Source organism: Miniopterus schreibersii (assembly GCF_964146895.1).
Source record: "Miniopterus schreibersii genome assembly, chromosome: 17".
Lineage (NCBI taxonomy): Eukaryota > Metazoa > Chordata > Mammalia > Chiroptera > Miniopteridae > Miniopterus > Miniopterus schreibersii.
The window spans coordinates 10408222-10424945 of NC_138117.1; the positions used below are offsets into that span (position 1 = coordinate 10408222).

The window sequence follows — 16724 nt, forward strand, 5'->3', positions numbered from 1 at the left end:
TCTGTTATATAGATTAAATTACTAAATTCTTTCATTTTTACCATCCATTCTGGGTTTTTTTTATTTTTAAATTATTACCATAGCTCCCTTTTAAGCTACTGAGTGCTACAGAGCTGGACAATGCCAAAATCATCATGTCTATCCTTTCTATCCAATGACAATGTCCCCGGTAAAACTGAGACTCCAGGTTCAGTTCTTTTCTTTCTTGGTTCCTTTATAGACAATTGTTGGTTTGGGGGCAATAATCAGCATTGGGAACACTCTGTCACCCACTACCATGCTGAGTCAAAAGTACGTAAACTCTTTTTGCTAAAACAGGAGAATAAGAGAGAGAGAAGACAAATTTTCTTTTTGACTCTCACAGGCTAAATTTATCACTCTGCAAATTAAAAGATGTCCGATGATACTGTAGCTTCTCTAAAACCAGAAAATTTGTGGCATGAAAGAATTCTCTGAGTTGGAAAACAGTTTCTTGCAGATCTGGGCTTTTGCTGCTGTGATTCTATTTTTGATAATCAGAGTATTCTAGGCAAAACAGCTTCCTCCTAGAAGGGTCAGAAAACTAATTAAACCACTTTATAAACAACACTGAGAACAGCCGCAAAAAGAAACCAGGAGAACAAGCCTAATGTGCAGTTGCTATTAACAGGTGGTTGGAGCAAAGGAGCCTCTGCTTAGTAGGAGGTCTAGTTAGTGTTCTAAGCTGGGATGGTCACCAGGACATGGCAGGGGGTGAAGGCAGCAGCCCACTTTTCAATAATGAGCTCAGACGGGGAAGCGGTTTGTACCCGTATCCTGCAGTGTGCACAGGAGGAGATTCAGGGGGTTGCTTTTAATCTGCAAAGCCTTAGCTACCTCTGGCTCGTTTTGCATGGCAACAGCAGTCAAAATTAATGGAGGATTTTTGTTTGCCAGCAGCGGTTCCAGGGATTTGAGCTTCTCAAAGATTGATTTGTGGCTCTAGATTACTTGGACTTCAGTTGCCAAAATATTTCCAGTCCATTCTCACGTTGCAAGATGAGACTCCAGTGGCACGAGATGAAACAAATACAAATGATTCCTTGACAAAGTATTTTTTTTTTCCATTTATCTTTATTGTTGAAAGTATTACAGGTGTCCCATTTTTCCCCCCAATTGACCCCCTCCACCTCGCTCCCAGCCCCTCCCCAGGCCTTCGCCCTGTTATTGACAAAGTATTTCTGACAAAGTGTAAGAATCATATGCTTTCCTCCCATGTTCTTCTTCGGCACACCCCTCACTCATTCCTTCCCTTCCAAGCCAACAGTGAAGAAACAGTGGACCCCACTGATTAACTCCACTTCCCTGCTTCCTTTTCATTCCATAATCCACTGATCATTTTCTGCTTTCGCCAACACTCTGAAACAGGCCTCACGTCACCAGTGACCAACACCCTTTTCATTCATTTTCTCACTAGGCAATTCCACTGCTTCTACTCACGTAGGTTTCTCCCTTTATTGAAACTCTCTGCTTCCTAGACTTCTGTCACATCCTGGGTTTCCTCCTACCTCTCTGTTTCTTCTTGGTGTTTACTAGCCCCCTATTTCTGTCTACTTTCTAAAATACTTCTGCTCTCATCCTAGTTTCTTTAATCAGCCATTCTAAACCATTTTTATTGCTTTAAACGCCATTTCCGCAGTAACAATTCACAAGTTGTATTTCTGGGTCTGCCCCTTTCTCTAAGCTCAGACTTGACTACCCAACTGTTTGTTGGATTTCTCTGTGTCTGTCCCATAGACATCTCATCCTCTGCAAAAGAAAAATAAATTCATCATCATCTATCCTCCTTTACATCCAATTTCAATAAATGCCACCAGAAGTCATCCAAGCCAGAGGCCGTGGAAATTTGTTCAGGCTCCTTGCTCTCAGTCCTCAGCCGCTCCATCCTCACTGCATAAACACCTCTAATGAAATGCAAACAAAACCACCAAGGCCTCCTGATTCAACCTGCAAAATAGTTCCACTCTCTACTCCATCTTTAGGGAAAAGACAATCAATAGATGCCAATGCAGAGGTAACGCAGAGGTTGGAAAACAGCTATTATAAAAATGCTCCAACAGGCAATCCATACTAAGTTTTTTTAAATCAATCAATTACCGAGAGATATGTTAAAGTCTGCACTGATTGTAGACTTGCCAACACAAATAATTTCCAGGTGGATGAAAGACTTTAATAAAAGGCACTGTAAAACTAAACTCTACGACAGTTCTTCAATCTTTCATTGTTTATGATGACCGGAACACTTTTGAGGAATACTGATCAGTTGTTTTGTACAATATTCTTTATGTTTTCTGATGTTTTCTCATGATTAGATGGAGGTGGTACATGTTTGGCAATGTCACAGAACTGGTGCACCATTATTTTTCTCTTTGTAATTAATATCTTGGGGGGATACTTTGAAACTGTGGAAATATCCTGTATCTCCTTGAACATGATGCCACAAATTTTAGGACTGGTTAATGGCTCTTGCCTACAGTTATGACTGTGATTTCCCATGGTGACTTTCTATTCTCATTCCTTCAACATTTATTGATTAGAAATCTTCTGTAAGAAAGAGCTTTTCCTTCTCCCTCATTTATTTATTAACGTATTTTATCACCCTGAACTCATGTATTTTTATTTTATTCTTTGAATTATAAACTAATAGTATTATTGTTTTGTTGTTGCTAAATTGTTCCAGCTTTGGCCATTGGGAAGTCTTTCAGACTGGCTCCAATGTTTTTCAGTACGATTCTCCCCCCATTCTTCATTGAGTATACCTTTCTGGCACCATAAAATGCTCTGGGTTATCTTGTATTTTCAATGTCTCAGTGCTGGAATCAAACACTTCTCCCAGGAGCCCTGGTTACTTATATTGGAGAGACACAGATAGAAACCAAGGCCTGGTTGCTAGGTGTAACCCTTATTACTGGGGTGTCATTGGTCCTAGGTCCTGTTGGCAGACAGAACTTAGTTACACACACACACACACACACACACACACACACACACACATCCCATGGGTACACACAGGACAAATTATTTCTGTATTTACCTATTTGAATACATACATTAAAAAACAATAACTTCATACCAATGCCTCAGATGTCAAAATACTTATTCAAGCCTTCTCCCTTTCCTTATCTGTAACTTCTCCAACAGTGAGAAATCTGGCTCTCACTAGATAAAACATATTTACTTACTTATTGAACCTTACTATATACATAAAGAGTTAGAATCACCAATTTATAGCCCATGAAAAACATTTACTAAATGAAATATTGGATTCGTACGCAATTCTTTTTGTCTTCATTCAGTCAAATACTGTTTTGCAAAGTAATTTAGGTTAGCTTTTTTACCTTTCCACCTCTCTTAGTGTGGTTATGTTAATTTGCAATTCAGTTAGGTTTATTTGTTAAAGCTCCTATTTCCTTTTCAGTTACTCTCCCATTCTGGTGGTTTTTTGTTTGTTTGTTGTAGTTTACATACAGTAACATGCACTCTTTGTACAGTTTTTGGATTCTGACAATACATAGACTTTTGAGTTCACCATCACAATAATGGTATAAAACATTTTATCACCCCTCCCAAAACCTCATAAGGAAGCATTTTAACCAGCAGGAAAAAAATTTTTTTAAAGGCTAGCCATAAATAAGACAATTGAAAAATTTAACTCCATAAACATGTTTCAAGTTGCTGAATTTTTTTGTTAGGTTATTGCATCTTAATATTGTGTTCCTCAGCTATCATATTTGGTCTTATAGTTTTATAAGCCTTTACTGGGATATGTTTTAAATTAATTTTATTGAGGTATAATTTATAAAAAATAAGCTGTACCTATTTAAAGTATAAAATTCTATATAAGGAAAGGGCAGAAGCGATAAGGCAAAAAGGGAGGTTAGACATTTTCCCTTTCTGTAGGTTGTGATTTTATTCTGTTGATTATTTCTTTTGTTGCGCAGAACAGATGTTGAATTTCTCAAATTCTTTTTCTGTATCTATTGAGCTGATCACATAATTTCTTCTATTCTATTCATGTGATGTAGCACATTTATAAATTTGCATATGCTGAACCATCCTTGCATCCCAAGGATAAGTCCCACTTGATCATGGTGAATGATCCTTTTAATTTGCTGCTGAATTTGATTTGCAGTATTTTATTGAGAATTTTGCACCTATATTCATCAGGGATATTGGTCTGTAATTTTCTTTTCTTGTATTGGCCTTTTCTGGCTTCCATATCAGGGTAATGCTAGCCTTGCAAAATGAGTTTGGAAGAGCTCCCTCCTCTTTGATTTTTTTGGAAGAGCTTGAGAAGAATTAATTCTTCTTTAAATGTCTGGTAGTATTTACCATGAAGTCACCTGGCCCTGGGCTTTTCTTCTTTGGGAGATTTTAAATTACTGATTCAATTTCCTTAGTAGTAATTGGTCTGTTCAGATTTTCTGTCTTCCTGATTCAGTCTTGGTAGGCTGCATGTTTTTATGAACTTTTCCATGTCTTCTAGGTTGCCCAGTTTGATCCCATGTAGTTGTTCGTAGTAGCCTCTTATGGTTCCTTTCACTTCTGTGGTATCAGTTGTAATGTCTCCTTTTTCATGTATAATTTTGTTGATTTGGGTCCTTTCTTTTCCTCGAGTAGTCTAGCTAAAGGTCTGTCCATTTTTTTATCTTTTCAAAGAATCAACTCTTAGTTTTGTTAATCTTTTCTATTGTTTTTCTGTTCTTTATTTTATTCCTGCTCGAGTGTCTATTATTTCCTTCTTTATGCTAACTTTGGGCTCAATTTGTTATTTTTCCTTGAGGCATAGAGTTAGATTATTTGACCTTTCTTGCTTCTTAATATAGGCATCTGTCACTATGACCTTGCCTTTTAGAACTGCTTTCGCTGCACCCGGTAAGTTTCGGTATGCTGTATTTCCACTTTTGTTTGTCCCAAGATACTTTTCTATTTCCGCTCCCAGCTTTCTGGTCAGGCAGGAGGGGAGTAGCTATGAATTAGCTCCCCAGCTGGGGTAGAGCTGGGGCGCAGCCCCCAGCAGCCTCCCAGGGATTCCCATTGGCCTTTCTTGTTGGGAGGGGCTGGAGCTGTACTCACTTGAAGGTGGGGCTGTTAATTAGCTCCCTGCCCCGGTGGAAGGTGAGGGTCCGCTCCAAGCATCCTGACCGATGTTTCCAATCAGGCTTTCTGGTCAGGTGGGGCAAGACCTCTAGTCAGAAGTGGGTGGTGCTATAAATTAGCTATAAATTAGCTCCCCAGCTCTGGTTGAGCGCTAGAAATTGATTCCAAGCTGGGAAAGGCTCTTTGTGGTCTTGACTCACGCCGACCTGTTCCTTAAGTCCCCTGGCTGAAAGGTGCCACTGGCTTTGCTCTGGGGACAACCAGCTCTGCCCGCTGAACTCTCTACTTGAGCCTTGCAAGCTACACAGCTTCCAGAAGTTCCTACCAGGCTTTCTGGCCAGGCAGGCTGAGCGCTGCCCTCGGCAATGGGCCGGCTCTGGCCGTGCAGCTGCATTCAGCAGTGGGACCAGGTCTAGGACTCTGCTCCCTGCCCAGGCAGGAGCGTACCAGGCTCCAGGCTCATCAAGGCTTTTGGCCTGAGGACCCAAATCCGGCAGACTGGCACCCTCCAAGTTCCCTGCACCACCGTCTTGGCTCTGTAGATAAAACTGCTGTTTGGGACTCCTGCTTGGACACTGCAGGTAGGAGCTCAATCTACCAATATCCCACTGCTGGTTGTTGCAAACGCCTTCCCCCTTCTGGTCACAATTAGATTCCCAGTGGTCAAGCGCCACCGATTCCCCCACAAGCCCCCAGAGTGGGGGTTCCCAAGAAGTGACCAGCAATGCTTGGGGAGCCGGATGTCCACCCTGGACTCTCTTTTCTCACTGGAGGAAACACAGGCTCAGGGAGGCTTCCTGTGTGGTGCTGCGTGGGCCTGGGGGAGCGGCCATGTGGTCAGTGCGTGGATGGCGCTCCTCTCATCCTTCTGATGCGGTCAGTCTGTCTTGGTCTCTGTAGCGCAGGGACTTCAGCCTCACCCTGCGTTCTAGGATTTTCTCAGTGGTGTGTTATTTATGAATAATTGCTTTTCTTGTGAGGGGGAACAAAGTCAGGGACACCATCCTGGTGACATCACCCTCCTGGGCTAGAAAATTCTTTGCTGTGGGGGCTCCCAATGCTGGGAAGAGCAGGAGAACCCCACGTTAGAGAAGGTTTAGCAGGATCCCTGGTCCGTACCACTAGAGGCCAATAACATTCTCCACCCCAGTGCCACAACCAAAAATGCCTCCAGACTTTGCCACTGTCTCTTGAGGAGCAAAACCAACCCGATGGGAAACATTGTGCTACAGGGAGACTGGAAAAAGGGACAAATGGAGGACATCTGCATTTTGTTCCCTTTCCTGTCAGCGTTGCCTCAACGGGAGCAGTTATTCTTGTTTCCAGCTCCTTAGGGCACTACCAGAATCAACCTCCTCCTGGTCCCTCTGAGACACTAACAGCTGTCACACTGGGTGGTGTCCCTCTTCAGAGTTCTGATCATCAGCTTCTCATGGCTTCTGCTCTGAGCTGCAAGGTGACCCCAACTCTACCCAATGTCCCCCAGGTCTAGGGAGCAATGGTGGTGTGGCTTCTTCCTGGAGACATTACCTGTGGCTCACCTGGGAACCCACTTGCTGTGCTTTCACCTGCCGTCACTCCCGTAATGACGTAGGTGTCTATTTCCCTGTATCAAATCCCCTGTATCTGAAATACCTGATACGGGTTCTGTTTTCTGAACTGGCCTTTGACTAATAAAATCACAATGACTATAACTTTGACATAGGCCAAGCAGCAGAACTGGCAGGAGCCTAGGATATTTGTCTTCATTCAACGTACATTTATTGAACACCTATGAGTAGACAGGCGCTGTGCTGGGCTTTGAGAATAAAAGGTGAGCAATGTGCAGTCCTATCTGGGCAGTAAAGAAAAGGTCTGTCAAGAGCCAACTGCAGATGGATTAAGTAGCTGCAAAATTGTTCTTTAATCCAGTGCCGCCCTAATTTGGCAACCCACAGATCTGTGTCAAGAGGTGTGTTGTATTATCTTTGTCTTTGCTGGTTTAATTGTTTGGGGCACATGTCCTGTTTCTTTAGTTTGGCTTTGAAACGGAAAATAATACTCATCCTGACACACTTTTATCCGTCCCCAAAGTGCAAGTGATTAAAATATTGTACAGTTGCCAGACCATGCAAAAGTGAAAAGAGGTTAGAAAAATTTGTGTCCTCTGTCCAAACATCTTAGTTACAACTTTGGGAAACAGGCCAGGTTTATTTAGAGAAATGGATGGAGAGTGAGGGAAAAACAGAAGCTAGGTACCAGTCGTGGAAACTGTTTACAATTTCACAAAATCCTTCCAAGGTTGATCTGGGACTTCGTATGTTGAGTTGTGGAGAATTTGAAAAACATTTTTAAGTCTCTTGGTTTTATAAAAATGAGTATTTGAAGTAAAATTCCAAATTTTCTCCTCTGCCTGAATATGCCTGGTGGGGCAAGAAAGGACCTTCTTTTTTCACTGTCTTAAATTCTGGTCTTGTGTGTTTTAAGGACCAGATGGCCTCTTTTTTCTTCTTCTCGGATGGGGTGGCCGTGCCAGTGCCTTAGGTAGAGCACATACTAGCAGGTGCCAGCAGCTGAACTCAAGCTGGCAAAAGCAAACAGCAGAATGCATTATGAGGATGTTGGGCGTCTCACCAACGCGTTGGGTTTCAGGAATATTGGAACCAGGGTCTTGAGTTTCATTAGGACCCAATATTTTCTCTCCTTCCTGCACATCTGTCATTTTTCTCTCCTTATAGGTCAGCTTTCTAAGAAAACTTCCAAGTTTTATAGGGTCCAGCCTTAGCCACCAGAAACTGATGCGTTCTGCTCCCAAGTCCAAAACTATGAGGGATGAATCTCAACTTTTAACCCAATTTGTGACCCAAATGGAGATTGTCATTTAAGAATAATTACAGAGCTCGATTAATAGAGACAGCAATTATGCCTAGGGCATAATAAAATGCTATTGGAGTAGTCTCCAGATTCTAGCCTGAGACAGTGATTAAAGGGCTATTGTAGTAGTCTCCAGATTCTAGTCTAAGACAGTGATTCTTAACTGGGGGCAATTCTGTCCCCCAAGAGGACATTGAGCAATATCTGGGGACATTTTTGATTAGCATGCTTGGGGAGTGCTACTGGCATCCAGTGGGTAGAGGTCAGGGCTGCTGCTAAACATCCTACAATGCACAGGACAACCTCCCCTGCCCCCCACCCCAACAAAGAATTATCCAGGTTAGGATGTTCGTAGTGCTGAGGCTGAGAAACACTGGTCTGAGATCATGACGGTGGGGACTGAGAAGCTTTTGTAGAGATGCTCTGAAAGTGGGTTAGGTGTGGGAATAAGAGGCTGAGAAGTGTCCACAGTGGCCGAGGTAGGTGTCTCAGGAGGTTGGTGGTCAATGATGCTGTCAACTGATAAGAGAAACTGGGTTCGGGGGGATGATCAGGAAGCATTTTGATAAGTTCCCAGGCCACTGCTGTGATGTTCCTGCCAGGAAAGTAAAGGCAAATAGACAACGGGGAGGGTGGGTGCAATGTGATTAGTGTATCATCTCTTGCTCCAGTGATATAAGAAAACAGAAACTGTTCGTTCTTTACCTTCTACCTCATGTTCCTCGTAAGGAATGAAGCCCACAGACTATTGGTCATTACGAGGCCAAATGAAATACTCTTAAATGTTCCATCCAGGAAGGTGATATTTAATGCCACTAAGATATATTAAAATTAATAGTGTTATATTGTTTCTACTCATCTGGTTATTATTCCTGGGTTCCAAGACACTTTAAAGGTATACCAAGCAGGAATCAACATTTCATTAACATGCTACCACAGCCTTTATAATATTCATGCATATTAATTGACTAATGAAATATGTTTAGATATTGACAGAGACTCCCCTTGGCTAAACCTTAGGCTCCTCTGAGCCCTCTAGGCTTTGCCCTTGGCATCTTTGTCAGACCTGCATCACCCAGTTATACCTGGAATCTTGCTACGTCAGTTTGGAGAGAACACCCCTCCCACCCCATTCTCCAACTCTGGTCACCCTCGGTATCTGATTAATCTCCCACCCTTGATATCGGATCATCCCGGCCTGCCTTCAGCAAGAATTCTGTTAGGTCAGTTTAATCAGAATCCCCTTTACCCCTGATGTTTCCTTGTAATAATTTTCCATCCTCTGACCCTCGCTCCGGTCCTTGGGGATAAATCCCTGCTTGTGCAGGGTGTATGTGGAACTGAGCCCAGTTCTATACTGAGGTCTCTTTCCGCCTCCTGCAATAGTTCCTGAATACGACCTGTCCATCGCTGGTTTTCTTTAACAATATTGTCGAGTTTGGGTTTTAGTAATCTCTGAAAATCCAAACAAGTACCTCCCAGGCACCATTACTATGCTAAGTGGTTAGAGCCTTAGGGACTAACCAGAAAACAGAGCCCCTTGAACATTTAAAACAGACTTAATTCAATGCAGGGAACTGGTTACATTGGTGATAGAAGAGCTGAGAAGCCAAACAGGGTACACGTAGGCAAGGCAGAGGTTGGTACAGCAGGAACTTCATTTCAAAATCCCAGAGGCCAGGATCACAGGGCAGAAGCTGACACCATGGAGCACCTGACCAGCAGGAACTGGGGCCACAAAGGAAACAAACTGGAGCCAGATACATCACCCAAGACAGAGATGACAGAGGGGGAAATACATTGGCTTCTCCCCCTCCCACTCTAATCCCAACCAGAATAACTCATTTGGTTGAATCCAGGTAGAAGCTGGGAACCTGGGGAATGCAGTCTGCAAGGCTCCACCCATTTGTGACACAGAGCAGGGGAAAGGGCTGTTAAACTAAAATTAAATGGCCAAAGTGAGCAGCAACAAGTATTTATTTGACATCCGAAGGAATAGCTATTCGGGAGCACTGACTCAGGCAGGAACCCAAATAGTGACCCGATTAGGGGACGACAGCAAGGGGTCTTTATGAAAAGAGAAGGAAAGTGATTACATAAATAGAAGGATTTTTTATTGGTGCTAATAAGCTAAGGAAGGAATTTCTATAGGTGTAAATAAGCCAAGTTATTCTTTAGCTATATATATGGCGGTGCCAATTCTAAAGAATGTCTTTAATTTTTAGTCCTGTAGTGAGGATGTCTGCTTTCTTGTTAGCCTTAAGAACACTTGTTTGAAATACAATGTTCGTTTGGCCCAGCCCAGAGTTATTTTGCCTGGTTGAAACATTCCAGCGGTTTGAGGAGAAAGGCGTGCAAGGCAGTCCCTCTGGAATGGCTGTCCTAGCTCTATTTTAAAATGGCTGCACTTATGTCAACTTTTTATAGGCCAGAAGTGGATCGGAGGCTGGAGACAGCCTGGCAGAGTGGTTCTTTCAGTATTTAATTGGTGCAATGCTCAGTAAGGTATTATTACTTACTTTTACAGCTTAAGAAACGTAAGCTCATTAAGTGACTTGTCCAAAGTCACGAGGCCCATAACGAGCAGATCTGGCAGTTTTACGGAGGTCTGTCCTGACCCCAAACCCCTGCTGTTTTCTCAGCAGAGGCTCGAGCATCACAGCTGGGCTTTCCAGGCTGTAAATGCTAGAGAACAGTTTCATGGAGGACTAATATCCTCCTGGGAAAAGAACTCCGGAGGTTGTCTAAGTCACAGAGAGACACGCTTGTAATACAAGACTACAGACCTCAGAACCTAGCTGCAGACCTGAGCTTTTGTATTGAACAAAACAAAGATCCTCGCCTAACTTTCTACATAAGTCATTATTGTTCCGCTTAATGGGGCTGCCATAAACCTAATAACCTGAAGGATTTGCAAGCATTTTAATGAAAAGTACACTGGCATTTTAGAGGAAAGTAACTGGGCCCAGGGGGATGCAGTTTGGATACAGGGAGATTTACTCTGGCAGTCAATAAGCTTGGTTACCTGGGCGATGTAACACATTAGCACAGATGAGTCTATGTGATAAGCTGCTGCCAGCAAAGAGCAGAACCCGAAGACAAGCAGAAAGGCACCGGAGAAGTGGTTTGTGTGGAGGGTGACAGGCGTCGGGGGGAGGGAAGATGAGCGGTCTTGTAGAGAGATGAAGGCAACCTCAAGAATAATGAATTGCTAGGAAAGTTGACTGAGTCTGTCATATTTCTTCATTTGTTTAGAAAATCTCCTGTGCACTTGTTACACGTGTGTTGTGGGACCCCGTGGCTGTCAGTCTATATTAGAAAGCTGCCTCATATGGGTTTATAAGGTGGGTAATGCTGCCAGTCACGGTACAGCAGACGGAGAGATCCAGTGAGCAGCAGGAGAGAATGCAGCTCAGGAGATGACCAGAGGGCCTGTGTGTCAATGGTGTTTAAAGGCTCAGGTCCCAGGCAGCCGCTGGTTCATGCAGCTCGGGCCCTTCCAACAAGTCCTGTCGCTTGCAGCCAAAGTCCTTGCTCAGTATAGTTTGTGATGTTTAAGTTGTAAACAGTAATAATGCTGGTGGTTCACATGAGTGAAATGTCCTAAACCCCCCTTGAGAACCCATCACCTGGAAATCAAAGCTGCACGCCACCCTGCCACTCCAGGGGTGGGGACCCAGCATCCTCGCATATTACCTGGCAAAGGTAAACACCACGAACAAAGCAACAACACAACAGCCTCTTCTGTGAACACAAACATCACACAGGTGAGTTTAGGAGGCTGTACTGAAGGTTTGGGGAGGCTGCTCTGAGGCACAGGCACGTCACACACCTCAAGGCCTCTCAACAGCTCCTAGTTCTCTCCCATCTCCTACCTCTTCCTCTCTCTTTGCCTATTTATTCTCTTATTTATTAAAAAGCAACATCTCTGACCCAATCCACCGTATCTGGTGCTTGATGACCACAGACTGACTGTAGTTTCTAACTTCACATCAGTTTAAAAAGTTGCCATTCTGGCAGTCAGACTTCTGTCAGACTTAGGATCAGTATTTGTTATCACCAAAGTGAGAACACTTGCTAAGGGACAGATGGCTTGCGCCACAATTTTCTTTAACCCTCTACAGTGAACCAGTTCTATGAATCATCATTCTAGAGCCCTACCAGGAATGTGTGGAAACCACTAGCTATATCCCTACCAGAGAAGTTCGCTCATCTCAAAAATCTGTCACTACAACTGGCTCCACAGTGGGCAGACTTGGCAAATAGGTCAACAGTCTTTCCTGCTTTAATGACTCATGGACACTGGGTAGATCACGGAGATTAGCCGGCTGCTATCTTTGTAAAACAAGGTCTTTGGGTAAGTAAACACAGGACTCAACACAGGTTGAAATGATACCTTGAGAACTCAAACACATCAAAGGGAAGTTTAAAAGGGGGGCTGGGGCAAAACTGGCGGAAAAGGGAGTCCCAAAGCTATCAAGAAAGCATTGTGAGATGGTGGGTTGTTCAGAAACAGCTGGATAGCAGTTTCTTCTCACTGTACCAACCTATATAACCCCTTAGACGTAATTAGGAATTATCATATAGCTGGGGCTGGTCCCCCATCAGATCACTGGGGAAACCATTATTCATAAAGTGTACATTTGGAAGGAATTCAAAATCAGTGCAATGGAAATCACAGTGGAATTTTCTAGACCCACCTCACCAAGCACGGGGTAAAATCATGAGTTTCTAAATTCATAAATCAAGCTTTCCCATGGATTTGAATATTTTTAACCATTCACTTTCCCAAAGTCTCTGTCTCTGAAGATACTGAACACCGACAACTTCAAGAAAAGTTAACCAAGCAGCAAAAGAAAAGCAATGATTGAGAAACACAATTGTGCCCCAGAGTCCATCTGCGTAAAATCCTAGACCTGGGACGGATGTGATTTAGGCTCTGCCACTTCCTGGCTCTTTAACTAATGCATCACTCAGCAGGTTACTTCCCCTCTCTGTGTCCCAGTTTTCTCTTCCATAAAACAGTAACGGGGTTGTTAGAAGGAAAGTTATGTAGAGTGGCTAGTATGTAGTAGGGCCTATATATTATTAGTTTTAATTGTTAGTGCCTTTAAGAAATAGAATTTTGAAATACCTGTGGCTCCTCTGCTCCTGTGAAATCTTTAAGGTGAAGATTTCAACCTCTCATTTAGATAAGTAGGTAAATTTAAGATAGACTAACCAGTATTATCTCAAATTTACACTATCTTCTATTCCAAGATTCCCAAGAGGTGTTGTTTTTTGTTTTGGAAAGTAGAATTCTGTCAACTTGTAGAAAATTTTCAAAGAAATTTAAGAGACAACCTTTCAGCACAGGGTATCCCGAACTAAAGACAGTATATTTCTTCTACGATTTGCTCCTAGTCCTGACTGTGCGATAAAAGAAAGATGTGTACTATTTCTTCTGCCCTTGTCCTTGTTCCTCTAACACTGTCTATCTGTCCCCCTCCTTGACTGCCACTGTCATTACTCCAGCTCAGTGTCTCAAGAGCTTTTGCAAGGACTATTATAACAGTCCTCTTGCTGGTCTCATGTCTCCGATTTCTCCATTGTCTACATACTTTTACAGATGAACCCTTTTAAGCACTGCTTTAATCTTACTACTCCCCAGCGCAAAACTTCTTATAGTTCCCTGTTGTTTTCAAAATAAACTCCAAGATCTTTAATCTGACATTTAAGGATTTACCAATCTGGCCTCAACTTTATATTCCACCCTCCTTTCTTTTTATAAATGATATATGCATGATACTAGTTTCAGGTGTACATCATAATTCAATATTAGTATGTACTGCAAAATGACTGCCATAGTAAGTCTAGTTAACATCCGTCACCATACATAGTTAAATTTTTTTTTTTCTTGTGATGAGAACTTTTTGGATCTCTTTCAAATACTTTCAAGTATGCAATACAGTACTACAGACACCATGCCGTTCATTACATTCCCCAGGACTTATTTTATAACTGGAAGGTTGTACCTGTTGACCCCTCCCCCATCCTCTGCTGCTGGCAACCACCACTGGGTTATGGATTAGCTTCGTTTTTGTTTCTAGATTCCACACATAAGCAAAATCAAGACTGACTGGTTTCTTTGTCGAACTTCACTTAGCCTAATGCCCTCAAGGTCCATCCATTTTGTTGCAAATGGCACAATCTCCTCCTTTTTATGGCTGATAATCCATTTTATATATATAATTTCTTTATCCATTCATCCACTGATGAACACTTAGGTTGGTTCCATACCCTGGCTACGTAAATAATGTTGCAATAAATATGAGGGAGCAGATATCTTTCTGAGTTAGCGGTTTTATTTTCTTCAAGATAAATACCCAGGGGTCCAGTTGCTCGACCCTATAGTAGCTCTATTTCTTATTGTTTTGAGGAACGCCAAATTTTTCTCTAGCATCCCAATACATCTCTCTAGGAAATTAAAGTCTGACAGTGTTTAGAACATGCATGTCATCCCGTTCCCTCCTTTCCTCTCTCTCCAACGTACTTCTCCTCCTTTCAGTAAAACGCTGGTCAGCCAAGCGCTCGCAGATAGGCAAGAGATACACTAGGAACAAGTATTTTCTACCTTACATCTCTTTTCTTCATTTTCTGCCTCTTCTATTAAGGTCTCAACTCCCCTAAAGAAATATAAAATTAAACTTTAGGTTTACTTAAGCAGATCTAAAAATGGTATAAAAAGTAAACAATTTTTTGGGAAATCACATCAAAAGAAATCGAAAGAAATAATGTAAGCAGCTAAAATTCATGGCAAAAAAAATTTAATGTATAAACAAAATTCTTTTTTTCATAACTGTAGAAATATAAGAACTATAGGGACAAATTACAATTTGTGTGGCAGACTGTTCTATTAATGGCCCCCAATGAATCATACCTCCTGCTACCTGCATCCTATGCATTCCCTTTCACACTGACTCCAGGCTTGGCCCTGTCACTTGCTTTGTCCACTGGAAGATGACCGAATATGATGGAAGTTTAGGCTTGGTAAGGCCTGTACGTCAGGGCTTGCCCTCTTGGAATGTTTTCTCTCTCACAGGAAGAAGAACAGTGTAGCCTACTGAGGATGAGAGGCCATGTAGAACAGAACAGTCAAGTCACTGAATCATGAGAAATCGTAAAACTTTCTTGTTGTAAACCACCGAGTTTTGGGGTGGTTTATTACGCAGTAATGGATAAGGGCTACTTTCTGTAGAACCTTATCATCTCTCTGTCTGTGTCTATGAAAGAGCAAATGGATAAAAAGTAAACTATATTTAATTTGAAAACACACTTAAAGTCTCTCAGCAAACTTTAATAATATGAGACCTGCTGTAGTCCTGTTGTATTTTCCCCTTTTCCCCTCTAGCTCAGCTATTTAGTTAAAATTTAATTATTTACAAGAATCACCATTTTAACTATTATGCTATACATTCTATAGGTACAGAATGTAGAATCTATATCAATGAACAAAGAGTACACGATAAATATTTTTATTTTTAAACACTGAATTGTACATTTTTTTCATATAAAAGATTCTAGCCTGTTTTTAAAAAATAATTACACTGCTAATAGTATCATGTTTTTTACAGAAGCCAATTTTCTCTAAATTTTCAGCTTCACTCCATAGCTTTTATAGAATCATAATCTCTTGACTATATTTCCAATGTCCTTTAAAAAATAAAAATTCATACAAGATAATTTTATTTAACACATTAAAACTTAATAGGTTACAGTATAACTGCCCAGCCTTCCAGCTACCACTGGCACTTTCCCCAGCGGAGAGAAGCCAACATGTTGGAGTAACTAATTCTCTGTTTTTACCTTTATTAAAAAGAGGTTTCTGGTAGTCAGAACAAATAATCTCTCATTTGTTGCTTGAAAGCCTAAAATAGGATCACTGGTTTCTAGGCTTGCTACTTGCTGCTTAGCAACCTGCCCTACTTGCCGGCCTTCCTTTCTGTTGTAAAGTACAGTGGACATGGGAGTGGGCTGGCGATAGATAAATACCCGACGAAGGCACTCACAAAGGGCTGCATACGAGTAATTTGGAGCACAGGCAAAAAATTTTTTGTCTCTCTTTGATGCCTGGACGTAGCCTGCCAAGAAATGAGACAAATAAAAGAAAAACTGTAAGTTAAACAGAAAGAGAAAAGTTGTGATTCATTACTAATTAAAATGCCTAAATTAAAGCTATACCATAAATACTCAACAGTGAACCACTAATGATTAGCAACAATCAACCTCTCCCAATTGGTACAAAAATACAGCTTTGATACCTAAGGAACAAAACAGACATGGCTTCATCTCTTCAAGAAAGGAACTATATAGCACCATGTAATGTCCATGAATAGTTAAAACACTAACATCTAAACATTTAAATGCTGAAAACATGCCAAAATATCTTTAAATGCCAATTTAATAATTAGGTTCATCAATCACAGATGAGTCATTACACCACCTTTTTTCTTTTTTCTGAACAAGTATGAAATGTTTAGAGGACACCATTGTAAGTTACGTCAGGAGTGTGTTCATAATGCAGGCCCCATTCCTGAAGGTACCAATTGCACAATATGTTCTCATTATTTCTATGCTAGTACTTTTACCTACCAGTGCCAACACTGTAACAGAATTTTGTTGTATTTCAGCTCCCGGAAGTAGAGCCTTGAGACTACATCAAGCTTGAAATAAAATTCACATATCTAATTTTAAAGACTTCATTAGGAAATCCC

General features: G+C 41.6%; 1 protein-coding gene across 1 annotated transcript in view; it reads right to left on the reverse strand.

Annotated features, from left to right (window-relative positions):
- Positions 1 to 14300: 14300 nt before the first annotated feature.
- Positions 14301 to 16724, reverse strand: part of NUDCD1 (NudC domain containing 1) — a 37407-nt gene continuing 34983 nt past the window's right edge. The window contains exon 10 of the mRNA XM_081116776.1: positions 14301 to 16091. Coding sequence (XP_080972902.1) covers positions 15799 to 16091 — 293 coding nt within the window. The 3' untranslated portion in view covers positions 14301 to 15798. The remainder of the gene's footprint in view (positions 16092 to 16724) is intronic.